We start from the raw sequence: 28,000 nt of genomic DNA on the forward strand, positions 1-28,000 counted from the left end.
ATTCAAGATATATAACATAAAATTTATTTTTAACAAAATCAACACATCATATGAAATGAGATAGTACATCACACAAAACAAAACTCCGAAATACACAAATAAAAACTTCAAAACAGAGGAAAAGGACAAAAACCAAAATTAGTTCTATACTCGTTTATTGAAAAAGAAACAAACTCACATTCATTTGCATTTATTTTCATCTTTGTAAAAACTCACATAAAAGGTGTGAGGAATCAGAGGCTCCAGAGTGTCCACGCACAATTTATAATTACCAAGTATAAATGAGTGAATTAGCCTTCTCTGTGTTGCATTGAGCATGTCATTACAAAATTATGTATTTCATTTTGGACTTCAATCTTCAAATTTAATGTTCTAAAACAAAGGTAAGTTTTTTAGGCTGGACTGGACTGACTTTCTAAAACTAAAAAGCAATGGCAATCGTACTACCCGCCGGCTGGGCACGAGTCCGGGCATCATCGCCGCCACATACCGGTGGTCTCCGCCGAATCACCACCACTGCAACTCTCTCATCACGACCTCCTCGCGGCGCCATAAATGTGGAGACTATCAAGGAAACTTCAAGCTTCTTTCAACAAGATTCCAGGCCTATCATGCTTTTTGACGGTACCTCCATGTCTATATATATTCATTCTAACACTATTTCATCTTAATCAATCACTTAGCTTAGCTTCATAAACAGTGATTAACGAGCATAAAACTGTCTGCTCATAGTGATTGCTAAAATTTTTGTCTTTTTTTATTTTGAGTTTTAATTCAATACAGTATTTTATTTTTTATAGGTGTATGTAACTTATGTAATGGAGGAGTCAAGTTTGTCCGGGATAACGATCGACAAAGGTTACTTACTTCTCTGCTAATTTTTTAAATTTTTTATTTATTTAGAATAATTCGGTTCGACATTGCTGCACTGTGTCCTTGTCTTCATCAAGATGATACTCACTCTTGTTTTTCAGGTTTAATTTGTTTGGATAATGTTAGCCGACCAATTGTTATTGCTTATGCGGAATAGAAAAACACTGAGTTTCTAGGATGATATTACTTGCAATAAAAGATCAAGCTAAATTAAAAATTGATGCTTCATATCCAAAGTTTCCTGATTGTGCAAAACAAAGTTAAAATAATGCTAAATTAATTTTAACTTGTTGCTAAACTTAAGCAATACAACAGGTATCCTGAAAAGCTTAACAAAAGTTAAATGTTCTAGGAACAGGGTACTTTAGTATAAGCAAGTCTATTTTGGTTTTTGGCCTATTTTGTAATTTGTCGATCAAGTCGAGCACAGATGTACTCTTTGGTTCTTTATAACCAAAAATGTCATTATGTGCTAGTTCTTTTTTTATAAATTCGATATACTTATGCAGGAAAATAAGGTTTGAGGCTCTACAGAGTGAAGCAGGAAAGAAACTGTTACAGAGATCCGGAAGATCTCCTGATGATATTTCAAGTGTTGTCCTTGTCGAAGAAAATAGGCAAGTGTACTCTAAAGTGTCCTACTAGTAAGTTAAATTGAGACCTTAAGGTTAATAAAATGATGAAAGTTGGATGTGCTGTTTAAGAATTAATATTTTGATTAAGTATGTGTGTGTACCTCACCAGAATGGATTCGTATCACAGCACAAACAAGCTTAATAATATCATGTTGTGGTTTCAGGGCATACATAAAATCGGAAGCAGTATTGAAGATTATGGAATATATAGATTTGCCCTTTCCTCAGTTAGCTTTTTTCTTACAATTTGTGCCCCTGTAAGTTCATCTATCCAGTTACTGAGGTCCTAAATGATTTTAATCATTTTTTGGATTTTTTTTCTCTATTTTTTTCTTTATTATTGTGTGATTGATTTACAGGTTTGTGCGGGATTTTGTATATGAAAACATCGCAGACAACCGTTATGCATTTTTTGGACGCTCAGATTCATGTGAAATATAAAAAAAAACCTAGTACATGTGGGCACCAATACTTATAAACTGTCAGTCAAGGCGGTGAACTAAGAGATGCTGATACTCTCCAGTGTAAATATATTATATAATTTTTTAGAGATGCAAGCCTTGGTACATTTCTTTGGAAGCTTATATGTAAATAGGTAGCAGAATATTACCTATACTGCTACAGCCAGAGTTTAAAAAGCCTGGCATGTTAATTTACTTGATATTATGTAGGTTGACATGATCCGGTATGTAATGTTTTGGTTACAGTTCATGTAACATGAATCCATAATTATATGTTAACTGGATGTTAGGCGGGTGTATCAACACACATTGTGTACTATATTTACTAAATATTATGTTTAAGGAGGGTAGAGGTATACATGGTGCGAAGAATTAAAAGCTCCTGCAACCGTTTGTCATTTTTTACTTGTAACATGCAACAAAACATTTGTTCGTGCTGGTTGGTGCAGGGACTTGTTCGTGCTGGTTAGTGCAGGGACAGACTATCATTCATGGCAAAAGGCATTTGACATCAGGTACTGTATGAGACCAAGTTCCGTGAGCATTGATGCATTTGGCATAAACCCTCTTCCCTGGAGTTGTTGATTTTATATAAACTCGTTCGATGCTGATGTTGGTGCACCCATGGCTTCTGCTGCAACTCAGGTTAATCACTTGATCTGTTCCTGATGTCCCGGATATACTTGTATAACGTATGTCACTCAACTCCACAGCTGATGTCTTCATTGTTATGTAAATACACGATAATACATATGAAAACAAATGAAACAAGAAACATATGTCAAGATTCTAACATATGTTTTGTATAAAACCGAGCTGTTACACCATTAAAAGAAGTACTGAAAGTTCTCCTTACGCTGTTTTGGCAATTTATTTGTCTTGGACAGTAGAATTGATCGATGATAACAGGGTTATTAACGTCTATTAACTTTATCTTCTCAAATGAGATCTTCCTTGCATATCCAGTCCCCCCCTGTTGTACATATGATAGAGGTAACTGTTAGCATTTTAAAGGATGAGCTACTAAATTCAATAAAACATCGCAAGTGATTGATATTTAGAACTATATGTTAGTTGGTACTTTATATCTGGAATATATTTACCTGCCAGGACTTGATTCTTACTCCAGTCATGGTTCCTCTTAAAGTACAATTCTTCACATGGATTTCTTCCGCCTGATCTCTTCCTCCTTTCCCCAAGGCCCCAATGCTAGATTCATATATGCAAATGCTAAAGTCAATTTGATAAAAGAACAATCTATAACCTAAGTAGGAAGTATCAGTCGAAGCTTAAGCAGTTGGAAAATTAACTAAAACAATGATTACCTGATTCCATGACCTGGTCCGCAGGATATTCCTGAGATATTGACGAAGGATGATCCTCCGCTCACAGCAATGCAGTCATCACCTGCATGCAATCATATAGGTATGTCATCAAGCTCCACTACTAACTCTAAGAACCTGTAAGAATCACTATATAGATATAGTACACTCACTAAATATGCAAATATGATTTAGAATAGGATCCATGTGAAAAGTATATAAGCTGGTGGTGGGAAAATCATACCAGTCCCGATGTAAGTGTCCTTGACGGTCACATTCCTTGAGCCAGAGACATTGATACCATCGGTGTTGGGGCTTGTTGCAGGGGCTGTTATCCGAAGGTTAGATATAACGGCATCATAGCAATTTGATAGTATTATATGAACTCGTGGGCTGTTCCTATGCGTTATACCACTCAGTAGAAGACCGTTGCATCTATAGAATACCAGTGCCTGTCGTGTAATTTGGTAATTCTGGTAACTTGAGAATCTAATACCTGGAAGATTGCTCTACAAACGGGTATTTTTAAGATAACATGTATAAATATATCTACTTACAGAAGGTCCCTTGCAAGTTATGCCCTGCGAAAAATCTGATGAAGTTTAGAAATAAATATATACAGCAAGTATGAAAGAACAAGAAAAAGAGAAGGTGCATACAGGGTGCAGATGATTAAGACAAGGGTGAGACCACCAAGCAGAACCTTGACCGTCAATCTGACCATCTCCAGTGATGACAAGCCCATTGACGTAGGAAAAGGTGAGCCATGCGTTTATGTGGGATCCAATCCAGTCTTGTTTCTTGTTTGGTGCTACTATTTTGCCTGCCAACTGCAGCATGTATAATGTAATGTACATACAGTAGAGTTAGAAGTTCAATATAGTCATGTGATCCTTGAACTTCTCAAACTTTTGACTCTACTTGCGCTATTACACAACACACATAACCTTGGCAAAGCTATCACAAATATATACTGCTTTTTTTTTTTGGTTGTTTTTTTTTACCTTGAAATGGATGTTGGAAGACTTGCAGGGGCCGCTAAATTGGAGCGGCTTTAACAGGAATGTCCGATTTTGTGGAATTACAAGAGCAGAATTATGTGTTTCATCCTCGCAACAGGCCTTCCATGCCTTCATAAAAGCCTGCCAAGACAATGTGGAAATGCAGGACAAGTGAAGATAAAACCGACAACATTTAAGAAGTGCAGGTAGTGAAGATAATGTGGCAATGCAGGACAGATAAATACTTTGGAGTCATCGGTTGTTCCGTCGCCAACCGCTCCATAACTTATCACATTGTAGGAATTGTTGGTAGCAGCGGAAGAAGAAGAAGAGGAAGATACAGGGAGATTTGCGGAAAAGCTCAACAAGGAGCAGGGGATGACTAGAACCTGAAAAATTATGATGGCTGCTAATCGATCCTGCAAATAAAACGCATTTCCAACCATAGATGCAAATGTTTTGCTAGACGCCGTTTCCCTGTGTTGGTATCACATGCTCACTATATCAAATGTAATGCACTTTGAAGAACTATATAATATAAAATGGAAGCTTTGATAAGTAACTATATTATTATTTTTTACTTAGATGAAGATTTTTGTGCAAGAGATCATCAAAAATTCATCACCTAATAAAAAAAAATGATGGTTAACATGTCACAAGAACACCCTAAAAGGTTCCGCAAATAGCATATAAATGAAAGATTGTCTAGTAGTATACTCATGGATTTTGCTCATATGGATATTTACTTCCACTCGGGGAGTTATAGTTCCTAGGTATTTAATTCTCATATTAAGTTTTAAAAGGGAAAATTATGTTTGGTTGTAACGTCACACATCTAAATAAAGTAATTTTCTGTACTGTGCATGAAACTTCAATTTTTCAAAAACTTCCGGTTCCTGTGTAAATGTCAACCAAACAATTCTGTAACTTGCTATTACATAACAAGTTCAATTTCCTCAACATTTATGTATCGATCGGACATCTGGAATTTCGATAGCACTTTTTTTAGTTGAACCACTTAAATAGAACTTAAATAATAAGAAAATCCCTCGTGTAAGATAAGATAGTTTTTTCAATATAAAAATAATTATTTTTGACCTCTAACTTTAAAAACTTAAATATATTTTAATGAATAATAAGAAACATATCTACATTATTAGCCTTAAAATCTTGCATATTAGGATATACTTATGCAAATAGTACAAAACATATTTAAATCGATAGATTATGACATAATCCCACATTAATAGTTTTTTAATATAGGAAATAATACTCTCTCCCTCCCTCCTCTCTCTCCATCACTCTCCCCCTCTCCCCCTCTCTCTCCCCCTCTTCCCCTCTCCTCTCTCTTCAATCTCCGCACACATTTGGTGATCCTTCTCTAATTCACAGAACTTTTACACAAGAATCCGATATAATTTTTGGCTTGGCACGGGGTCAAGTTCAAAAAAATGAATGGACATACTGTACCTTTAGTCTTTCACGGGTTTTGTCATTATTATGGTTGGTCGTCTCTCAATCATGAGTTTCTCCTTAGTTATGTATATTTTGCATCTTTCACATGGTCAACAAGTGCAAACAACTTTCATACGTTTTTTGGTCGGAGATAGCGCCGGAGGAAATATTGCTCATCATGTGATTGTCAAAACCGCTCCGTTTCAACAACTCAAGGCAAGCGATGATTCCATCACTTTCTTTATATCACTCGTAATTTACATGCATGCATTTTAATTATTTTATTATGATTTTTTTACTGATTTCTGACAAAAAATTGTTAGTCTTCAAATATTTGTATATATCGATCATTTGGTTCTCATGCTTCCCATCGGCAAAAACCTGCAGCGGTTGGATTTTTTACTCAAGTATTTGATTGGTTTTTGTTTGTTTGATGTTTGGGATGACCGTATTGGGTGTCGGGTCGTGTCGGTTTTTATTTTTCTACTCAAATATTGTTACAATTTTCATATCATGTTTTTTTGGAAATACTAAAAATTAGCATTATTTTCTTTTATGCTAATAATGATATTTTAGGCAAGAAATTATTATGATTTATATGTTTTAAATGTGTATTTACTGCTCTTTAAATATGTTGAATGTTGGTCAACTATTATTTATATGTTGTAATCAGTTAGTTTCTTAATTTGGGAACAGATTCCTTTTATTTAGTTTCTAAGTTTCAAATTTTGAATTTTGAATTTTGAATTTTGAATTTTGAATTTTAAATTTTGAATTTTGAATACATGTTGAATTTTGAATTTTGAATAAATAATATCATATAATTTTATTGTTCATAAATGATTTTTAATATATACGGTCAAGCTTTATGGCTTGTTTAGTGACTTTTAATAGTCTGAGTACCATTTTGGGGGCCATAATTGATGGCATGATTGTGCCTTTAAGAGGTATTTTGGGGTCATATTTGATGACTAGTATATATTAGTATATTATTTTATTATTTTATTGATAATTATTTAGAGTATTATTCATTGTATTAAATTGCACTTATCGCTTGTTAGCTCTATCTTAATTTTTGTGTATAAATCTAAATATCAAATACTACTAGTAAGCTTATATGTACTACTAATTGAATATTTATTTTATTATATTTATAATTTAATGTTCGTATTTTGCAATTTAGAGGTTAAATATTAGTAATATATTTTTATATTATAATTTTTATCGAAACGAGAATGATTAATTTACCGACAAAATATGAAATTTTTAGTCTATGTTATTATTGTTCTCATAAGAAAAGCTTAGAATGATTTATGAATATTTTAGTACTTGTGTGTCTAACCAAAGTTCTCGCTTTGGTTAGACATTTAATTTTTTTATTATTATCTCATATTTTTCTAAGTTCATAACTTTTTGTTAATAAGATGTTATGTGTTTGTTAAGATTTAAATGAAATAATTGGATTAATTTTTCCTCCTAATATATATATTTTTTCCACTCAATTAATTTATCTTTCTTATGTTTCTCTTTGCTTGTTTTGATTTTCAGGAGCATGGAAGGGGACTTTATGGGTTTTCTTATTCAGACTTTAAAGTCTTATTATCTAAACGTCCGGAGATACTTTCGTATTTTTCGGTTAGATGATAAACTTTATTGGATGAAAGAAATCCTTGTTGCAGTTATTGTATCTATGATACAACTCATCTACGAGTATGTAGATCCTGACAAAAAAAAAAAAAATATAGGAAATAATAGTGATCTCAACACATGACCATTACAATCATAATCAGACAAGTAACCTATAACAATTTCGATACATGACCATTACAAATTATAATCATATAATTAGATAATTAACCTATGAGTCTATGACAAGTCTTAATTAACCTCCTATAGCAAGTTTATACTAAATCATAATCAGACAAGCTATAACAATTTCATACCAACTTAATTTCTTCCCAGAAACTCATCTCGCCTCTATTATTTTCATTTAAAGTCCTTTTTCATTCTTCCAGACCACACACATCATCTTGTTTCCTTTACATTGTCATCAACTATAGACCCGTTGGCTGCAAGTTTGAACGCAAAGCATCTTAGCCCTTTTCATGAATGCCAAACCCTATGAAAGCTATTGTTACCCTGATTACGACAAGTATTAAGCTAACAAAATAATCTCAAGGTAAAGCAATTGAAAAGGATTTTGCTGCTCCTGCGAAACTATTATAATATGCAAGTTTATCATACAAGCTGCGCTCCAAAATTAATAGTTCACTGTTGCTCCTCTGGACCAAAATTTAAGGGAAAATTGCAATTAATAACATCCAGCACTAAAGTCATTCCAGCCACCAATCAACATGTAATTTTACAGGAAAATGCTTCTGTCTGCTACATTAAAGGCTTAAAGTTACAATGCCTCGTGAGATAACATCACCCTGGCAGAGCTCCGGTCTACGGTCTCAGATCACTTCAGGAGCTGCTGATAGGTAATCTTCTTATGATGGCACTACACAACATTAAAGGAAATATTAGCACTATGTCTTGGTACCACGATATTCTAGAGGTTATCATAAAAATATATGAAAGCACGAGCATCCTAATTTGTTAAGGTTAATGGTTGCATTTAAAGTTTTGAAACTTTACTAGGGGAAGCAGGTCATTCACCTAAACAACACTACAGTCTACAGTAGCATCTAACAGAACACACTATTTAGAAATAACTATAAACAGTGTAAAACAAACATACTATATGTAGATGTATCTATTTGCTCTGGAAGCATCTTTATGTCCACCTCAAATCTCTCTTGGACCTGACAAAAAAGGTACCCACAAGATCATTATACAAAAGAATTAAAAAAAAAAAAAAACCCGCTATAAACTGCACACTAACCCCCTAAATTTTAAAAAGAAACTGGGCCACAAAGCTGATGCTGATTATCCTATTACTTTGAATATTTGTGGTATAAAAATAATGATGCTGACTGAATTTACAAAAGAAAGAAACAAAATGGTATGATACATGCATTAAAATTTAACAGATAATTAATAACCAGATCTCAGAATTTATTTACCTGATTCAAAACTTCAGAGTCTGACGTTGATGAAACACACGTAATTGCAAGGCCTTTGGTCCCAAACCTACCTGCCCTGCCAACCTAGTAATATAGGCAAAAATCAGCCCAGGAACACAATGTAAGAAAATCTGCAGCGGAGAAAATATCTCTATCTAAATACGTACCCTATGAAGGTATGTGTCAGCAGAATCAGGCATGTCATAGTTTATAACAATATTCACACGTTCAATATCGATTCCTCTGCCAACCAAGTCGGTAGCAACAAGAATTCTTTTGTGGCCCTCCTTAAAATTCTTGTAACGTGTCAGCCTGAAAAAGTGTAATAAATTAGAATGTAAAAGATCTATTTATTATAACAAATTGAACTAGAGGGAGGCACTGCAGCTACAACTAGTTATGAAATGTACAAGAACATATTGAAAATCCATGGCAAATACACAACCACATATCAGAGTACTGCTGAGGCACACCAGTGATCCTATAACTTTCTAGTCATCAGAAAGACAAGAAACGCACAAACAATATATGGATCTAGTAGAGTACATCACTGTTTCCAGATTTCTTCTACATGTCACTGCAGAGTAAGAGGACCAACACCAACTACAAGTATAACACAATATTTGATTGTATAGCACTCGCAGTAAAACACGTTAGCGTTTTTGGATACCAAACAAACTGATATACACGAACTTATATGAATTTACATTAGAACAGTTAATAAGCACCTGCACAAGCATGTGTATATAGCCCAATCCCAATGCAATGTTGACTTTTATAAAGTGCTCAGTAACATGCAGGTTAATATTATTAATTACCTCAGTTTTTCAAGTTAAAGTTTTCGTAAAGCTGCAATTGCAAGCAAAATATGTAAAGATGCTGTATGCTCTATATTTGCCAAAGTTATCAATAGGATGAACTAAATCACTTAAATGCACATTTTGTTAAAGCATTAAAGCAATAAAAGATATGTGAACCCTGTCGTACATACCTTTCTTCCTGAGACATCCCAGAATGAATGCAAATTGAAGGGAAATTGCATTCTACTAGAAGTTTGTTCAGTTCTGCAGCTCTACTAACACTTTTTACAAAAATCACCACTTGATTAAAATCCAGAGCATCTAGAAGATCATTAAGTTTGCGGTTCTTTTCCATCTCAGTTAACTTGATATAATGCTAAAAATGAAAACAAAATAATTAGAGAAGTCTGTAGATAAATTGTGTAATATAATATAGTAATCCTTGAATTATTATAACATGTACCTGGACAAGTCCGTGAAGAGTTAACTTGGAGTCATCATCAACATATATTTCCATTGGCTGAAAAGAATAAAATATTAGTTAGGAAATATTACCTCAAATTTCCACACTATTACTAATCAGAACCTGGTGACCTAGTCATTTGGTTTAAAAATAGGTAATCTAGTGCCATTAACACACTACTTGATAGCAAAGGCATCTTGACGCAAATGAATAAGGAAAAAATCATCAGAACTGAAGTTCCATTATATAGAAAATATAATAAATAATATACAGACACTGAATGAAAGGCTGACATTACTAATCCTCAAATCAGGCAAACATAAATACAAGACAACAAGTTTTTTTCATATGAATATGCACCATCAGTCTACCACTAGTCCCCAAAACACATCACCTGTCAAGTACATATATAGATAACTACGATAAACAAGAGTTTCACACTTATTCTAGTAAGAAATATACACAAATACAAACCTATGTTACTCTGAATATTCTGTTTAGGTAGCCGTACCCGTGTTTGACACTCGGAACAACACTTATTCCGTGTCGAATCCTTAGACTGAATGTGGACACTTTTACCAACTAAAAGAACACGTATAAGATGAATATACAATGCAAACTAAACAAAAAGGAAAAGGGAAGAACCAAAATAAAAATAAGTAAGAAGATGCCTAATATGCAATATTCCTTACAAGATTGTGTTTGATCAGAACTTGATTATTATATTTTGTTAAAAGTACCAATTTACCATGCTTGTTTATTAATGTATTGTGATGTGTCCTCAGTCCCCGATTTTCAGAATTTTTTGAGCTTGACACTTCTTACCCCAGTCAAAGTAACATAGATACAAACTCACCGTGAGTAAATCTATATATAATCTCTATAGACATTGCTAAGATCATAACAGAATAATTCTTTGATATTAATGTATCCTATATACAAACAACACACTTTATAATTTGCAAATATGGCAGGATAATTTTAAGGTATCTAATAATTAAGACATTTTATGTGATAGATTATCTCTGGCATAGAAAATAATAACCCATGTAACTCTCCATTACAATCAATGAGAACCAACATGAATCTTCTAGGAAAGTTAATAAAGACCTCTAAAGAATATAATTAACTTATTAAGTTGTATATAAATAATTGTAATTTTGTATAATGTGTGAAAGTGCAAAAAGAAATATCATGTGGAAGTACTATTTCAAAATTACTTGAGTTGCAGGCAAGAACATATACATTAAAAGGAGGATGTACAATGTATCTCTAATTCTGTAACTATTAACATATTACCTGCACACACGAACTTAAAGTCTATGACATTAGTATTTTCAAGACAAAATAATAAAATAATTGCATAATGGCGGTATAACTCAAGGGTCCAGGGCCACATACAGGCACAAAAACACATCAGAAACACAGAGAATAACATCAAATTGGGTTGACACAACTTGGCATGTATAAGTTCATAGAAAGATCAGTATTTTCGGAAGTGTATTACATCTTGCATGAATTTTTTGCAAACAGGTCGAATCTCCTTGCTCAGCGTGGCAGAAAACATCATCACTTGCTTGTCATGAGGCGTCATCTTAAAAATATCCTGAACATCTTTCCTCATGTCTGAAGAGGAAGAGCACACGCACAATATGTGAATAAGGAGCTAAAGAATGCAAGCTGTGCTTAAACTTTATACGAAGAATATTATGAAACTGAATGCATACCAAGTGACTCGAGCATCTTATCGCACTCATCAAGGATAAAATGCCTCACATTCTTTAGACCCAAGTTCTTGTCTCTAGCCAGACCCAGTATTCTTCCAGGGGTACCAACAACAACATGAGGGCACTCATTCTTAAGTAAATCTTTATGAATCTTTATGTTGACACCACCATAGAAGACAGCAACCTTTATGTCAGGCAAGTAGGTACTGAACCTCTCAAACTCATGACATATCTGTAAGATAAACAGCAGATTAGAGCTTAGGATCTTCGGTTAATAAATTGAGGCCATTGTAAGCATTTGAGTGATAGAACATATTCACCAACAATCCAGCATAGCATCTCCCTATAATGTCACATTAATTACTAAAAAAACTAAAATGATTTTGAAGGCTAACCTGATATGCCAATTCTCTTGTATGGCACAGAACAAGGGCAGCAACTTGACCCGCCACTGGTTCAATCTGCTGCAGAGTAGACAAAACAAATACAGCAGTTTTCCCCATCCCAGATTTTGCTTGACAAATGACATCCATTCCCAAGATAGCTTGAGGTATGCACTCGTGTTGCACTGGTTAATAAGTAAGAAAAGAAAATCCGTACAGAAATCCTCAGTCAATAAAAGTGGTGTTCCAAAACTTTATGGTACCAGAACAATCAAGGCCAAAGTACTATAACTTAGTTGTATTTACCTGAAAATGAAAAAAAGGGAGAGAACTATCAATAGATGAATAGAAACAATCGTGAACAATGAATGATGAATCTAAACAGTAATACACACAAGCCATATCATTATTTACAAACAGATCAAATGTAATAGTGCAATTAATGTCTAAATGATTGGTCAGATCCTGTCAGTCATAAACCGCATTTTCACTGTAGTAATGCACTCTCTGGAAATCACCTTTCTCTGTTTTTAATAATCCCTCCGGCCTCCGCCTCAAAATAATAGTCCACTTCGAGGGAGAAAATATTTCATATTAATTGTCCACTTACTCACTTAGATTCTCAATGTAACTTTTTAAATATATTTCAAGAATATCCTTTAGTTTATGTTTCCAAGATTGAATCTATTCCGCTTATTATTATTCAATATTTCCCAGATAAACTCTGCTCCGCATACTATTATTCATTTAATGCAATAAATGTGATTACTCCAGAATTTTCTGATAAATATTAAATTTTATTAATATGCGTTACGTTTTGACAGTGGACTATTATTGGAGTATAAAAATGGTGGTTCTCATAACTTATATTCTCAGCAAGTACTTTTTCAAAAAGTAAAATGCATGCTCTTGCAATTATTGATTTGTCTTCAACACACTTCTGACTTATAATTAACAACAAAAATGAGGAGGCTGCTATCACAATTACAGAAGTTGTAGAAGATATAAATATATGCTGCTGAACTTTGTCTCTATTATGACCCGTTGAACACTTTAATTATGCTATCTGAACTCGTATAACAAGCTTTTAAAATTTTATGCGGATTAAGAGTTGCAATAAATAGTCTAGTGACAACTTCCATATTCTAAGTAAATGAATACACAAGTCTACTGATTAGACAACTTAAGACCCACAAAACATTTGTTTCAAATCAAAACGAATATTTCAAAGCATAGCAAACTCCACAATTACCATAAACATGAGACTAACCCATATAAGTTCATTAAATTCAGATAGTTATCGAAAACGAAAGCACATTTTACAGCAGAAACTTATAAACTCGCGAAACTAGAGATTCAAGAAATCAAATCTTGCCTTCGGAGGGATGTTCAAATCCAGAATCCACGATAGCTCGAAGCAGCTCTGGCTTCAACAAGAAGTCTCTGAACCCCGAGCTATGAATACCAACATAACCTCTACAACAACAAAACAAGCAATTCAAAAAATTCACTAACAATTCAAGAAAAGAACTAATTCGAATTTGAAAGCAATAACAAGTAGACATGTATAAAAATAAGTTACTTTTTGACGGCTTCGCCACCGGGCTTTGCAGTGGCGGAGTCGGGGGCTTTCTCGTCTTCTTCCTCGTAATCGATGAGCTCTTCTTCATAAGCATCGTTGTCTTTAATCTCTCCCATTATACAATATTACTACAAATTCACAGATAGAGAGAGATTTAAGTAAATTAACTGTATTGAAAAAGCTAAGTAGTGTAATTACAGAAATAAATTTCTAGGGTTTAAGCTGCACCTTAGGGTTTGGGTTCAGTGAGAGCTGGGCAAACAGAGACCGATTTAATTTGAATCGGGTCTGAATATGATTTGAATTAGGGCTGGAGAATACCAGTCGTGTGCGATTATATACCCAACAAAAGCAGCTTGGGTTGGGCCATTCCGAAACTTAGAAATACATTCTTTGGGCCGCATGTGCAGTAAAAGGTGTTCGGCCTTGAGCCAATTCGATAATAAAGTGTTTTGGTTCAGATTTGGTTTATCTAAATCAAAATTCAAATTCAAATATTTTCGGACTTTAGTTTTAAATTGAATATTAGTTTATTTTAGATTGAATTTAGATTGAATTTGTTCATATATAAAAATTCTTTTAAATAATATAATAAAATCTATTATACTTAATATGGATAAATAATAAATTATATGTATAACAAATATTAATTTTAGAAATAATCATATAGAAAATATTATTCAGATATTAAATCATGATTATATGATTGAGAATTAAATAATTTTTTTATTAAAAATAAGAGAATGAAATTATTTGATTGTTGAGTAATAATAAAGTGGTTGGAATTATTTATATATTTTGTCTTATATTTAAAATATTATTATATATTAACTTAAAATATGTATATATGTGTATATATATCATATATAAATATATGATATAAAAATTTATCCAATTTTGATCAAGTTTTGGTTCTGGAACGAGTTTCAATCTCATATTAGAATTCAGTTCGGTACACTTAAAATCCAAGTTCAAGTCTAAATTTAAAAGATCAGGTTCGGTAATATTCAAACAAATCATATATAGATTTGCTTAAATATATTTTTAAACCCAAAACTTGTCGCATAGATATATTCTTATTTATTTTCAGTTATATCTATACCTGGATTTAATTTGCGTAATTAAATTCTGGTATACATGAAAAATACGTCAGATTCAGATCAGAGTTCTTTATTTTTATTTTTTCATGTTAAGTGAAAGTTTGTCCAAAGTACTCCATATCCAACAAGTGCACAAATTCTCTCTACTCATATGTGACATCGATGTTGTTCGGCTAAAAAGCCATTTCGAAAATAGGCTTATTGTTATATAATTTTTTTTATATCTATATATGTTTCTACAATTAAGGAGTTCATACACGTTATTTGGTAAAACTAAGATTTTTTTTGTTTAAATATTCATATAAATCTGTTTCTCTTTTCAAAAATACGGATGTCAAACACTGGCATTGTCCTCGGAGATGTGATATCTTCATACTGAGATTCGACAGCAAAAATTTGCGTTCTATTCTTTGGTTCCAGAAATATTAATACTATATAAATGTAGATCTGTGACTATCCATTATCATCACACCCTGTTTTATACTACCTTGCGGAAAATATAAGTCTAGTCCTTAATAATCAGAGCAATGAATATAAATTGGAAACCGTTCGCGCTGTCAAAACCATGTAAAGCATAAACAAAGATCGACTTCTTTGAGAACAAAACTAATAGCATAAAATAGCATGCTGGTCCACAAGTTTTTTCTCCTTTTCTTTGATTCTATACCTCAATCCACACAGTTCTCATCGTCACATTTACATTAACAATGAAAGAGTAGCATCATAACTAATAAACATCATGGCATGCGACGCAAGGTATGATCATAACCAACCAAACATACTCAGTATTCTATCTTCCACAAGTCAACAAACATAAAAAAATCATCGACTTCTTTGAACAATGAAACTAATAGCACAAAAATGCATACGGTCCACAAGTTTCTTATCCTCAAAGTTTCCTTTCTGTTGATTCTACCTCAATTCACAAAGTTTACATCTCCACATTTACATTAACAATGAAAGAGCAGTATCATAAGTCATAAACAACATCACATGCTATAAGTGAAAATTCACGACAAGTTATGATCATAATTCATAACCAAACAGACTCACTTGTGTCCATAATGATAGTAAATATTATCACGAGTTATAACTAGTTAAAGGCACAACATTTCACTGCATGACTACAATGAACAATCACACCTTCACTTCCCAGCAAGATATCAAAGCTCATATCCCACTTTCCCCTTCCCATCACCTAGAGTTCGAGCACATAGACGGGAATATTCAAAAATCCACTCAATTCGGAAAAAAAATGTCAAAATCAAACCGATATCTTTTGAATTTATTAGCACAAACCGGCCAGTTTATTCAAAAAACTCCAACCCGACGTAAAAAAAGTGTCCGAAAACATAGTACAAGTTACTCGAATGATGAAATCATCCTCACTGGACAGAAACAGCAGGGGTTGCTGAGGAGGTGACACCATTACAGTAATTAAAGCCATACCAGAGATCAGATGGAATGTAGGTCTTGTAATAAAAGGTCACCGTAGAGGAGCCGTACACTCGAACATACTCCGGCATCCATCCATCATACCCTCTCCTATACAAATACAAATAACATATCGGATATGTGCAGGGGCCGTACACCGTAAACGTATCCGCTGAGCATCTCTCGAATGTTCTGGTTGACGGATCATCTAATCTCGGTGCATAAACCTAATCGTATCATATTTGTTCCACTGATTAACTAATTGCAAATTCAATTGAACAGAATAGATACGATTTTATATTACATGATCCAATAAGCTTCTCGGTTAACTTAGTAACTTAACAATAACATCAGATTCGACGAGATTGAGTAATTTGAATTACCTGATTGCCATAGGCATCGCCAAAGGATAGACTGATTTGATCTCTAGTGTATACGGGAGATGAGCAGCTGGTTGTTATTCTCACCGTGTACGAGCAGCTTCTGTCGTTCTGTAAAAAAAATTATATAATTACTTGTTAGCAATTTGAAAACATATGAAATAAGTATACGTGTGTACCCTAGAGCTGTACCTTGGAAGTGGTGTTGATTTTGAAGGAGGAGAGAGCAGGCTGAGGCAGAGGAACAATTGAAGATCTCGCTTGAGAGAAGCTTAGGAGGGAAATTAAGTTGAGGAGGAGAACAGAAGAGAAAAGCAAGTGTTTCATCTCCATTTGAATTTCAAGTCTCTTTGGTTAAAGTTAATCGGAGATGGATGGATAGATACACGAGGAGACTGGGAGGCAAAGAGGTGCTGTATAATTTCCAAGGGTTCACTTCTTAGGTGTGTTTCCAGAACGTTCATAAGAATAAGAAAATTAAAATCCGTTTTAAAACTTTTTTGTGAAAAAATAAAAGTTGAAAACCCGAAAAAAGGGCTGGAAATTTGAATTGTTTTTTGATTTTGATAAACATATTCCTTTAATCTTTTTTATTTTGAAAAAAGAAAACACGTACTAAAATTAAGACATGGCTAGGACAAATTATATTTTTCCTAATACGCAAATATTTTAGACACGGATTTAAATCACGTGATCAAAAAATTATATATAATATTGTATAATTTTGAAAGTAACGATGCGTTAAAGAATTTTGTATGAACGAGACTGTATAAAAGAATATTTGTCCTTTGTAAAATATTGGATTTCAATGATACCGCTAACATTAACTGATTATATTTTGAAAATGCTATGTAACTATTGTTTCAAATTATTATAGATAAAATATATTATTTAATTAATATATGATTAGATGATGTGAAATCTCGAAATTGATCAAATTATAATAAATGTTAGCTATAATTATAAATAATGGAATGTCCGATTATAGTTGGGTTTTATAGTAAATGAAAACATTACTCTTTCCGTCCCTTTGAGTGTTATATGTTTATTATTTGCATGTATTTCGACACTCCTATAAAGAGTTTCTCAACGTTTTTTCAAAATTTATTTTTTTGAATAAAAATTAAATATCAAATTTTTATTAAAAAATAAAATTAAAAAAAATGTTATGACACTATATTTTAAAGAAGGTTTAAAAAGCATGCAAAAGTAACGTAAATAATTGAATAGGACAAAGGGAGAAGATACAAATACAATGTTACTTTTTAAATTAAAATTTATAATTTAAGATGACTAAAAAATATATTTTCATTTGTCATTTTTAAAATTTTTACTGTTTAAATTAAAATTTGTAATTTATATTTTCATCCATAAAATAAAATTTTAAAATAATAAATAAAAATATATTTTTTGATTACCTTAAATTACATGCAAAAACGGTAGGAGTAATTAATAACTACACATCCCTGCTGCTACTCAAATTTACAAACCATGGGCTGTGTCCAAAAGCCAGAGTAAGGTGAGCTCAACGCGGAGGTCAAAAATAACATGTATGGTGAAAATGTGATGGCATTTGCCTAGTCTTCTTCTCATGGCTGATTTCACGGATCGCTCTATACTTCCCCACCCAATATATTCATACTCATCACACACTAAACATCGGATCAAATATTTACACACTAGCCATGTCTCTTTTCATCTTTTAAGTACTTTTTCGCTTCTCTGTTTCCCAACTGTGCCTCTGCACTCCATTTTCACGTATTGTCCAACTCTCTTTTCTCAATTTTCACAATGTCTGTCAGTTATTAAGATGATTTGATTCATTTCATGTTGGTTAAGTTAATTGACCTCATTGTTTTTTGTTATGCACAGATTAAAACATGTCTCAGGTTCTGCTTCATGGTACTCTTCACGTTACGGTCTACGAGGTTGATAAGCTTCATGTGGAAGGAGGAGGTGGCGGCGGTGGCGGTTTCTTCTCCAAGGTGAAGCTCTGATAAATATTAATGCGTTAGCTAATAACCCAAGCTCAATAACTTGTAGCAGATTGTTTAAATGAAAGATACTATGTAACTGTTTGTCAATGTGACTATGTGAGTTTGTTGTACTATACTCCCTCCGTCCCGCTCATTTCTATACGGTTTTTTTACATTGCTTGATACACATTTTAAGGCTTCTATAAGAATCTATAACTTATTTTTTAAGATCACAAATCATCTTGGAGAAGAAACAGAGCTTGTGTATGACTGACAGGATCTGACAAATCATTTAGATATCAATTGCACTATTACAAATGATCTGTTAGCAATGCATAAAGATTTTGTCTTTGTCATTCTACATATTTTCATCTTTAACTCTGAAAATTTGGGACTTGCTAAATCTATATTTTGATTTATTGTCTAGGTGATTACTGATATGAAACCCAAGAAAATACGATATTTGATAACTGTATCTGTGAAATATTTTGCAGATGAGGGAGAATATTGAGGAGACTATTGGGATAGGTAAAGGGACTGCCAAGATTTATGCAACTATTGATCTTGAAAAGGCTAGAGTTGGGCGTACCAGAATGATCGAACATGAACCGACCAACCCTAGGTGGCAGGAGTCTTTCCACATTTACTGTGCTCACCATGCAACCAATGTTATATTTACTGTCAAGGATGACAATCCCATCGGTGCAACTCTGATTGGAAGGGCTTACGTGTCTGTTCGCGAGTTTTTAGATGGAGAAAAAATAGATAAATGGGTTGAGATTGTGGATGAAAACAAAAATCCTATTAGCGAAGGTTCTAAAATTCATGTGGCGCTACAGTATTTCAAAATTACTCAAGATCGTAGCTATGCTCGTGGAATTATGAGCCCCAAGTTTCCTGGGGTTCCTTATACATTTTACGCCCAAAGACAGGGTTGTCGAGTCTCTTTGTACCAAGATGCCCATGTGCCAGATAATTTTGTGCCTAAAATTCCTCTTGCTGGAGGAAAGTGTTATGAGCCACATAGATGTTGGGAAGATGTCTTTGATGCAATCACCAATGCAAAACACTTGATTTACATTACCGGTTGGTCTGTTTATACAGAAATCACGTTAATAAGGGACTCGAAGAGAGAAAAACCTGGGGGAGACGTTAAGCTTGGTGAGATTCTAAAGAAGAAAGCAAATGAAGGTGTAAGAGTTCTTATGCTTGTTTGGGATGACAGAACATCTGTTGGTCAACTAAAGAAAGATGGATTGATGGCTACCCATGATGAGGAAACTGAACAATTCTTCCAAGGTACCGACGTCCATTGTGTGCTATGCCCTCGTAATCCTGATGATGGTGGAAGCATGGTCCAAGGTTTAACTATTTCTACCATGTTCACTCATCACCAAAAGATTGTGGTGGTTGACAGTGAAATGCCTGATAAAGGATCACACAAGCGGAGGATTGTGAGTTTTGTTGGTGGTATTGATCTTTGTGACGGAAGATATGATTCTCCTTATCACTCACTTTTCAGAACTTTGGACTCTGCACACCATGATGATTTTCACCAGCCAAACTATACTGGTGCATCAATCGAAAAAGGTGGACCTAGGGAACCCTGGCATGATATTCACTCCCGTCTTGAAGGTCCAATTGCTTGGGATGTGTTGTTTAATTTTGAGCAGAGATGGAAGAAACAAGGGGGAAAGGATTTACTTGTTAACCTAAGAGAGCTTGATGATGTCCTCATCCCACCATCTCCAGTCACATATCCTGATGACAATGAATCATGGAATGTTCAATTATTCAGATCCATAGACGGCGGAGCTGCTTTTGGCTTTCCTGATACACCTGAAGATGCAGCTAAAGCAGGTCTTGTTAGTGGGAAGGATAATATAATTGATCGAAGTATTCAAGATGCTTATATACATGCCATTCGTCGTGCAAAACACTTCATTTACATTGAGAATCAGTATTTTCTTGGAAGCTCATTTGGTTGGAAATCTGATGATCTAAAGGATGAGGACGTCAATGCTTTGCATCTTATTCCAAAGGAACTATCACTGAAGATTGTTTCAAAGATTGAGGCTGGGGAAAGGTTTGCTGTTTATGTCGTCGTCCCAATGTGGCCAGAAGGCATACCAGAGAGTGGATCGGTTCAAGCCATACTGGACTGGCAGAAGAGGACAATGGAGATGATGTATAAAGATATCATTCAGGCTTTACGGGATAAGGGAATGGATGATGACCCTAGAGAATATTTGACATTTTACTGCCTTGGTAACCGGGAGGCGAAGAAGAGTGGAGAATATCAACCTACAGAAGAACCAGAAGCAGACTCAAATTATTTAAAGGCCCAACAGGCTCGTCGCTTCATGATATACGTTCATGCCAAGATGATGATAGGTATGATGCCAACTTATAAAAAAAATACATACAATATATTGTGTTTTACAAACTAGATCTAATCCAAGCAATCCAAATTCTGTTTGTGAAAAATCTTGTTATGTAATGTTCCTTCCTATAGTGTGTGATAAATGACAAAGAGATCATGACCAAATCTAATCAGTGATATTGTTTCTTTGGCAGTTGATGATGAGTACATAATAATTGGATCTGCGAATATCAACCAGAGATCAATGGACGGTGCTAGGGATTCTGAGATAGCCATGGGAGGATATCAACCACATCATCTTGCAGCAAGGCAACCAGCAAGGGGCCAAGTCCATGGACTCAGAATGTCATTGTGGTACGAACACCTTGGCATGCTTGACGACACTTTCCAGCATCCAGAGAGTGTAAACTGTATTCGAAAAGTGAATCAGATGGCTGATAAATACTGGGACCTCTTTGCAAGCGAAAATTTGGAAAAGGATTTGCCTGGACATATGCTGAGATACCCTGTTGAAGTTACAAGTAATGGCGATATCAAAGAGCATCAAGGCATGGAGTATTTCCCGGACACTAGCGCCAGGATTCTTGGTGCTAAATCTGATTACATGCCCCCCATTCTCACAACTTGATTGCTTCACTACAGAACCTTTTTCTTCTTCCTTAAATGAAATAAATAACAGCTCTAACTTCTTTAATAAAACCAGTGATAAAGTAATAAATTATCGAACTATTTGTTTCAGACTTCAGATTCGTAACATGCAGTGACATGTATATATGCATATTAATTCTAATGGGATTAGTTTTTGTAGTTCTTGATGAGTATTAAGGATATCTACACAGCATTCTGGTTGATGACTTGATGCTAATGCTTGATTGACATGGTTCGGCGATCAATAGAATATTTTTAGATTTTTCTTTGAGAGTGCATATTTTTAGATTTAATTATGATGAATACGGATAATTTGTATTGTTTTTGATTAAATAATAGAAAAATCTGCGACTGCTAGATCTTTACAGTGTTGATGCAAACACGTACTTATTAAAAAAATTAAGGAGCGGCAATGTAAACTTCAATAAATTTACATTTTTGAGTTTTTACAAATTTGTTTAAGTTGATCACACTATTGCAAAATATTGTCCACTTTTATTTTTAGAAATGATATTTCCTCTCACAAAATAATTATTGATTATTTAAATTGAATATATTTTAACTGAAATTTATATATTTTATATAATTAAAAATACATTAAAACATAAATGTTTTATAGTATATTTTTTTCAACTAATGAATAAATATTTTTAACATTTAGTTTAGTCAATTTATTTTTCAAAAAATAAAAGGAATATATAATTTGTGATAGAAGAAGTATAAACTATTCATGTTGACATATTGTCCGCCTTTATTTTCAAAAATGAATATAAGTTTTGTTGATAATAATTTTAATATAATTATTAAAATATGATTTGTCAAAAAAAAAAATGAAATTTAGGTGGTAGGCAATGAGTATTATTTAAATAATTTAACATAAATGATGATATAGAAGAAATAATATTGAAGGACATAGGAGAAGAGAATATAGTAGTTGTGTGCAGAAGAGAGGAACAGCTCAAGAGGGGCCCTTGACACTTGAGATTCAGAAGCCTATCGGTTTCATGAAGGTACTCCAACTCTCTCTCTCTCTCTAGATTTGCAAATCCATATAGTATTTAAAAATATGTATTTGTATTAACACGCAGGTATATGATTATATTCATACATGAGATCGATGCTTCTGGATTCTAAAGTGTGACAATTCAGATCAATTGCAGCTTCGATTCTTCATTTTGTTATATGAATGGGGTAATTTTCCCTATTCAATTCTATCTCTAATTCTGCTCAAGAACTAATGCTTAATTGACTTTTCGGTTCATTTGATTACTATAAAATTGAACTTAGCTGCTGCTGTTCAATACGATTGAGCCAATATATTGCCCAATTTTAGGAAGCTGTTTGATAAGATACTCTTGTATGCACAAGTCAAAGCTACAATTTGGCTTAGTCAAGTGTATGAGCGAATTTAGCTTCATTCAAGTGTCATGATATCACGATTAGTCGATTATAGTAATGACACTTCTCCGCTTCAAATTGTTCCATCTGCGGATAACCATTTCTACTACCTCTGTTTCAAATTTGTAGTCCACTTTAAATTTTTAATAGTTAAATTAAACAAACTTTGATTGAAATTTACATATGCTATATAATTGAAAAACATTATTAAAATTATATTAATAAAAGTATGTAATATTCTTTAAAATGTATTTTTCAGTTTCTTAAAATTATAAAAGAGTGATTTGCAGTTTTCGGTCAAAAATTGGTCAATTTAAAAAATACTAAAAGGTATCCAGTCAAAGTGATTTCCTTTTTTCGGGGACAAGTCAGCAAAGTAGCTAAAAGGTATGTGACAACAGGTTTTCGAATTACAAGTCTTAAAAAGTCTAGGCAAAGAGGAACATGGTGAAGGCCATCTCTTTTCTGCCTTAAAAGAGTATTGATTCTTGTCAGTCGCATTATATTTGCGAGTTTTCCTGTTCCATTGCTAATGATGGTAGGAAGCTCTCTATTAGAGCAAGTTCCAATGGCGATGCTAAAATACACATAGCTATTGCTATCTTATGAAATCAAAAAGTGATGTTTGATGTTAAAATGGAACTTATACTCCAATGATAGCTTTAAAATAGCACCAAATTATCTAATTATAGCTATGTTTTACACCAAGTCTTTAAATGCACTATTTTATTTGTCAACATTACTTTAAATATTGATTTTCCCACTTGCATGCTTATGTGGCAATTGTAGCAAGATCTATACTTGGTTCTATATTTAGCACCAAGTATAGCATTTTGCTATGTTGCATCCATGTTTAGCATCCCATTGGAGTGGTTTTTTTACTTGGGTGCTATATTATAGATATAGCGCCACTTTTAGCACTTCCACTGGACTTGCTCTTAAGGGGCCCTAGGTATCACTGAAGCCTATCAATTGTCGAACAACTCACTTAATTTTGTGTGTGATTGGAGGTCAGCTACACTTTATAACATAGAGTTTTTTCATTACATGTGTTGCGGAAGTATTACCTACCAGTGTCATGCTTGTTATCTGCCCGTACTTGCATTTTTTTAGGTATTATCCACTTCAGTTATTCACAAAAAAAAAAAAGTCCCTTTTGGCACATTAGTGTAATAAAACTATTTTGACCGTTATGGAGAAAAAAAGGATCAATTATTGTGGTTCTGTAATCCATTTATGTGCAGAACCAGTAGCTAACTAAAACCGAGCCAAGGATGCATATGATAATAAGAAATAGTATATTGTACTCCCCTAAAAAAATGGTATATTATGTTCTTATTGACATTTTGATCAGTTGAGATTCCTTATTAAATGGGGTGCCATTTGCAACAGAGCAGTGGTTGTCTAGGATGCGATAATAGCCGCAATCTGTTATCTTTACTCAGTAAGCCATCAAAAGGACAGAAAATTCAAGCTCAGACAGTAACAAAACCCAATCCATCTGAGGATTTTTGGACCTCTAGTACTTTTGATATGGATAATAGTGCAGTCCAGTCGCGTGGAAGCATCTCATCAATCAGCACATCTAACCAGATTGTGGATGGCAGTGGCTCTGGGAATGGGAACCTCCCTTCTGAGTTTGTCAATCATGGTAGATCACTAGCACATCTATTATTTTTGTTTGATAATGAAATGTATGCTATATTGTTTAACCTTTATCGCGCTTTTAAAAAATTCAAATGTTAGTATATTTGATTATTAGGATATATACAGATAGACCTGTGGAAGTTGACACAAAAAACAGACTATAGAGCTTCTCATGTACCTTTTTATAACAAGAATTTTATTTGACTCATATCAATCCAAATCGCATAAACCATAAAAAGTTGGACCCAGCGCAGGGAAGGTTCCAAATACGCAGTCTTGCCTTTTTTTTTTTTGTGTGTGTGTGTGTGTGTCTGTGTTCATAAAGAGGTGTTGTAGCTCCAAGCACAACTTCTTGCATAGAACCTAGCATCTTTTTAATATAAAGGCAGGATATTTTACTACATTTTTATTTCTTCATCTCTAAGTTACTTGTAACCTAAGCTTAGTTTCAGGAGTCCATGAATTGAATATATTGACTTTAATTCATGTTACTGGGTCATGGCATAAATCTGACAAAATTACGCAGGGTCCGGATGCAGGACAATAAGAAAAAACAATAGAAGGATAGATTAGGTGGATTAACCACAGAAAATCCACGAGCCTTAAGGTGGTCCTATCGCAGAAAGAACCATAAAAACCACTACCCCTGTGATTTTCAACTGCACAAGAGAAGTGGTTGCATGGATCGCAACTCATAACAAGAGAGAAACAATCAATTCAATTAATCGAAGTCTTCCTTATAATAATAGACTATATAGCAGTGAATCCCTAAACTTAGCCACCAAGTAAAAAACTTCTTAATGAAGACATAAATATTTTTCTTAGGGAAAATAGATTTTTTTGCCACCCAACTTATTATTTGTTTAGAAACCTACCACTGAACTATAATTTTTTTCTTTTTTGTCACTGATGTTAGGTTCGGACTTTTTTTTGTCACTAACGTTAGGTTCGGATTTGATTATTAACACTATGTTATTTTTTTTGGTATTATTAAAATATAGTGTTACTCTGCAATATAATGGCGATCTGATATGTGTTTATATCTTAGTGTCCCAGGTAGTTTACCTTGGAGGACGAGAGTTGGACACGCATTTTGAGACTCCAAAAAATTTTAAAAATTATTTTATTTTATTTTTTCTGTATAAAATTTAATGTTGGTGTTTTTTTCCTTAAAAAAACGTTGGATTTTTTTTTGTCACTAACGTTATGTTTTGATTTGATTATTAACAATATGTTATTTTTTAAGCATTATAAAAACATAGTGGTAGTCTGCAATATTATGGTGATATGATATGTGTCTATAATATTATATACAGTCATCTATATGTCCCTTAGCAAGTTTAGCTTGAAGTATGAGAGTTTAACAGGCATTTTAAAAACCTAAAAAATTTAGTTTTATGAATTATTTTAAGACTTCACAAATATATAGTATCACTTGACTTTATAGTTATTTACCACTACTTGTCACGTATTTTAAGGTTCCCACTTTTTATAAATGTAGTTCCATAAGTTAATTTTGAGATTTCCTTTCTGACTAAAAAAATCCGTACTCTCGTCCTCTAAAGATAAACTACCTAGGACACATATGGAGTACTACATATAAAGATATAGACACAGATCACTATTATATTGCAGACTACCGAAAAATAAATTTCCGAAAAATATCGTTTAGATGGTCGGGAAATTTAAATAAAGGTCTGATTTTAATTAAATATAATAAAATTTCCCAAAATACCCCTTCAAAAGTTAACGGTAACGGCAGAAGATAACGGAAAGGGTGCAAAGTGTCTACAGGTTAAAAGTAAGGGGCTGCATAGTGTTTATTCCAAAACTATTAGGTGCAATGTGCAACATGCTGAAATCAAAAGGGTGCCAAATGCAATTAACTCTAAAAAGAATAACACAGTGTTAATAATCAAATCCGAACCTAACGTTAGTGACAAAAAAAAAATCCGAACCTAACATTAGTGGCAAAAAAGAAAAAAATTATAGTTCAGTGGTAGGTTTCTAAACAAATAATAAGTTGGGTGGCAAAAAAATCTATTTTCCCTTTTTCTTATATTCTACTACAATCTAGAATAAATCTACTCAAATATATAATATAACTTTATAATACATTACAATAATTCCCTAGCTAATAAAATGAATAAATACAAATTAATATTCTAATTTTCTCTTTCTATCATATGCAGTGTTTTTTTTATCTTTGGGTCCACGTAAGCCGGAAAATTTATTGTTTCAACTGAAGTAATTTTTCAAGTTGAATGACCTTGATTTAGGGTGTGTTACAAGTTATCCCGGTTATTTTGTGGATATAAAATTATTTGCTAACCGGTTCTTGGAAGCTGTCTTGGATACTGTTGAACTAAGTTTAATGGTTCATAATCTACAGGCTATTGTTGCTCTATCCAGAACTACTATTTAATTAATATTTTTCCACACATAATTACCAGTTTTTTGATCAGTGACTTCTACTATTCATCATTTCAGTCTTCAACTTATTTGCGGAATTCCTGTAGGTCTTCTTCTCTGGAATCAAACTAGGCAGCAGTGGGTAGGAAACAAGAAGTCTGAGAAAAATGTGGAGCAGCTTCGGGAGCCAAGATTGAGGTGAGTTGTTTACAAGTCATAGCCTCTGAGCTAGGAAAATCATCAAGGCATTAATCCACCATGTCATCGTTGAAGCTTGCCGGTCAAAATATTATATTTTGGCTTTAACTAAATCTGTATATATGTAGTTTATGTAGTACATTGTCAACTCATGGAGTCATGTATATGGATCATAATATTCAAGTATATTTACTTCTACGAAAAAGTGCAGATTTGGGTCGTTCTTTAGTTGAGTCTATTTGTCAACACTTTTCTCTTAGTATGCCTTAAAGGAATTGATTTGCAGTTGGAATGCAACATACGAGAGTCTGCTTGGGAGAAACAAGCCCTTTACCCAACCAGTTCCCCTCACTGTAAGTTTATTATCCTATATACAGCATACTTATGTGTAAATGGAGTAGGCACTAAAATGTTTCGCACTTGAAGTTTAGCATAACTAGTCTCATGTATTCCCCTGTACAGGAAATGATAGATTTTCTTGTTGATATCTGGGAGCAGGATGGAATGTATGATTGATAGATAATATAGTGGGATGTTTCCGTTTACTTGTTATGTATCTGAACACTCTATGCTGGGAGATTCAGAGTTCTTGATCAGAGCAAATGGTATTGTAAATGAACTATAACATTGCTATGATGAGGTTTTTTCTGTTCA

The 28,000-nt window shown here is 33.5% G+C and overlaps 6 protein-coding genes across 7 annotated transcripts; 3 read left to right on the plus strand and 3 right to left on the minus strand.

Moving 5' to 3' along the window:
- Nucleotides 1-253: 253 nt before the first annotated feature.
- Nucleotides 254-2,274, plus strand: LOC108193184 (DCC family protein At1g52590, chloroplastic). Its single transcript, XM_017359735.2, has 5 exons — nucleotides 254-624; nucleotides 801-858; nucleotides 1,383-1,490; nucleotides 1,673-1,765; nucleotides 1,868-2,274. Exons 1-5 carry the CDS (start codon nucleotides 432-434, stop codon nucleotides 1,947-1,949), a joined length of 534 nt encoding a protein of 177 aa, XP_017215224.1. The 5' UTR covers nucleotides 254-431; the 3' UTR covers nucleotides 1,950-2,274.
- Nucleotides 2,275-2,423: 149 nt separating this feature from the next.
- LOC108193183 (probable polygalacturonase At3g15720) lies at nucleotides 2,424-4,976 on the minus strand. Its single transcript, XM_064082093.1, has 7 exons — nucleotides 4,296-4,976; nucleotides 3,951-4,121; nucleotides 3,536-3,800; nucleotides 3,295-3,376; nucleotides 3,073-3,178; nucleotides 2,826-2,942; nucleotides 2,424-2,689 (listed from the first exon to the last, which is right to left on the minus strand). The coding sequence occupies exons 1-7, from the start codon at nucleotides 4,425-4,427 to the stop codon at nucleotides 2,459-2,461; spliced, it is 1,104 nt and encodes a 367-aa protein (XP_063938163.1). The 5' UTR covers nucleotides 4,428-4,976; the 3' UTR covers nucleotides 2,424-2,458.
- Nucleotides 4,977-7,927: 2,951 nt separating this feature from the next.
- Nucleotides 7,928-14,136, minus strand: LOC108193135 (DEAD-box ATP-dependent RNA helicase 15). Its single transcript, XM_017359656.2, has 12 exons — nucleotides 13,999-14,136; nucleotides 13,771-13,898; nucleotides 13,564-13,664; nucleotides 12,201-12,373; nucleotides 11,806-12,037; nucleotides 11,586-11,704; nucleotides 10,079-10,135; nucleotides 9,807-9,991; nucleotides 8,983-9,127; nucleotides 8,816-8,899; nucleotides 8,491-8,554; nucleotides 7,928-8,250 (listed from the first exon to the last, which is right to left on the minus strand). The coding sequence occupies exons 2-12, from the start codon at nucleotides 13,884-13,886 to the stop codon at nucleotides 8,240-8,242; spliced, it is 1,287 nt and encodes a 428-aa protein (XP_017215145.1). The 5' UTR covers nucleotides 13,887-13,898; nucleotides 13,999-14,136; the 3' UTR covers nucleotides 7,928-8,239.
- Nucleotides 14,137-16,128: 1,992 nt separating this feature from the next.
- LOC108193825 (embryo-specific protein ATS3B) lies at nucleotides 16,129-17,135 on the minus strand. Its single transcript, XM_017360651.2, has 3 exons — nucleotides 16,877-17,135; nucleotides 16,688-16,795; nucleotides 16,129-16,531 (listed from the first exon to the last, which is right to left on the minus strand). Exons 1-3 carry the CDS (start codon nucleotides 17,015-17,017, stop codon nucleotides 16,256-16,258), a joined length of 525 nt encoding a protein of 174 aa, XP_017216140.1. The 5' UTR covers nucleotides 17,018-17,135; the 3' UTR covers nucleotides 16,129-16,255.
- Nucleotides 17,136-18,310: 1,175 nt separating this feature from the next.
- LOC108195103 (phospholipase D alpha 1) lies at nucleotides 18,311-21,964 on the plus strand. The gene is made up of 4 exons (XM_017362042.2): nucleotides 18,311-18,442; nucleotides 18,557-18,669; nucleotides 19,155-21,054; nucleotides 21,238-21,964. Exons 2-4 carry the CDS (start codon nucleotides 18,565-18,567, stop codon nucleotides 21,669-21,671), a joined length of 2,439 nt encoding a protein of 812 aa, XP_017217531.1. The 5' UTR covers nucleotides 18,311-18,442; nucleotides 18,557-18,564; the 3' UTR covers nucleotides 21,672-21,964.
- Nucleotides 21,965-22,583: 619 nt separating this feature from the next.
- On the plus strand, nucleotides 22,584-28,000 carry LOC108193837 (uncharacterized). Of its 2 annotated transcripts, none has more exons than XM_017360668.2 (6): nucleotides 22,584-22,701; nucleotides 22,780-22,882; nucleotides 24,482-24,740; nucleotides 27,256-27,346; nucleotides 27,633-27,699; nucleotides 27,809-28,000. In XM_017360668.2, the coding sequence occupies exons 2-6, from the start codon at nucleotides 22,874-22,876 to the stop codon at nucleotides 27,860-27,862; spliced, it is 480 nt and encodes a 159-aa protein (XP_017216157.1). In that variant the 5' UTR covers nucleotides 22,584-22,701; nucleotides 22,780-22,873; the 3' UTR covers nucleotides 27,863-28,000. The 2 variants fall into 2 exon arrangements, with proteins under 2 accessions (XP_017216157.1, XP_017216158.1); XM_017360669.2 differs by having other exon boundaries at nucleotides 24,487-24,740.

Source organism: Daucus carota, chromosome 7 (genome assembly GCF_001625215.2).
Source record: "Daucus carota subsp. sativus chromosome 7, DH1 v3.0, whole genome shotgun sequence".
NCBI lineage: Eukaryota > Viridiplantae > Streptophyta > Magnoliopsida > Apiales > Apiaceae > Daucus > Daucus carota.

Coding starts and splice junctions, on each gene's coding strand:
- LOC108193135 (XM_017359656.2), bottom strand. CDS start 13,886: ATGGGAGAGATTAAAGACAACGATGCTTATGAAGAAGAGCTCATCGAT. Junction 10,136..11,585: donor GCAAAAAATTCATGCAAGAT/GTAATACACTTC, acceptor TATTCTTTTCAG/CCAATGGAAATATATGTTGA. Junction 9,128..9,806: donor GGGATGTCTCAGGAAGAAAG/GTATGTACGACA, acceptor ACACTTTTTCAG/GCTGACACGTTACAAGAATT.
- LOC108195103 (XM_017362042.2), top strand. CDS start 18,565: ATGTCTCAGGTTCTGCTTCATGGTACTCTTCACGTTACGGTCTACGAG. Junction 18,670..19,154: donor GTGGCGGTTTCTTCTCCAAG/GTGAAGCTCTGA, acceptor AATATTTTGCAG/ATGAGGGAGAATATTGAGGA. Junction 21,055..21,237: donor TCATGCCAAGATGATGATAG/GTATGATGCCAA, acceptor TTTCTTTGGCAG/TTGATGATGAGTACATAATA.
- LOC108193825 (XM_017360651.2), bottom strand. CDS start 17,017: ATGGAGATGAAACACTTGCTTTTCTCTTCTGTTCTCCTCCTCAACTTA. Junction 16,796..16,876: donor AAATCAACACCACTTCCAAG/GTACAGCTCTAG, acceptor TTTTTTTTACAG/AACGACAGAAGCTGCTCGTA. Junction 16,532..16,687: donor GCGATGCCTATGGCAATCAG/GTAATTCAAATT, acceptor TGATACGATTAG/GTTTATGCACCGAGATTAGA.
- LOC108193837 (XM_017360668.2), top strand. Junction 27,347..27,632: donor CTTCGGGAGCCAAGATTGAG/GTGAGTTGTTTA, acceptor ATTGATTTGCAG/TTGGAATGCAACATACGAGA. Junction 27,700..27,808: donor CCCAACCAGTTCCCCTCACT/GTAAGTTTATTA, acceptor TCCCCTGTACAG/GAAATGATAGATTTTCTTGT.
- LOC108193184 (XM_017359735.2), top strand. CDS start 432: ATGGCAATCGTACTACCCGCCGGCTGGGCACGAGTCCGGGCATCATCG. Junction 625..800: donor GCCTATCATGCTTTTTGACG/GTACCTCCATGT, acceptor TATTTTTTATAG/GTGTATGTAACTTATGTAAT. Junction 1,491..1,672: donor GTCCTTGTCGAAGAAAATAG/GCAAGTGTACTC, acceptor TTGTGGTTTCAG/GGCATACATAAAATCGGAAG.
- LOC108193183 (XM_064082093.1), bottom strand. CDS start 4,427: ATGAAGGCATGGAAGGCCTGTTGCGAGGATGAAACACATAATTCTGCT. Junction 4,122..4,295: donor CTTCCAACATCCATTTCAAG/GTAAAAAAAAAC, acceptor TACATGCTGCAG/TTGGCAGGCAAAATAGTAGC. Junction 3,179..3,294: donor GGACCAGGTCATGGAATCAG/GTAATCATTGTT, acceptor ATATGAATCTAG/CATTGGGGCCTTGGGGAAAG.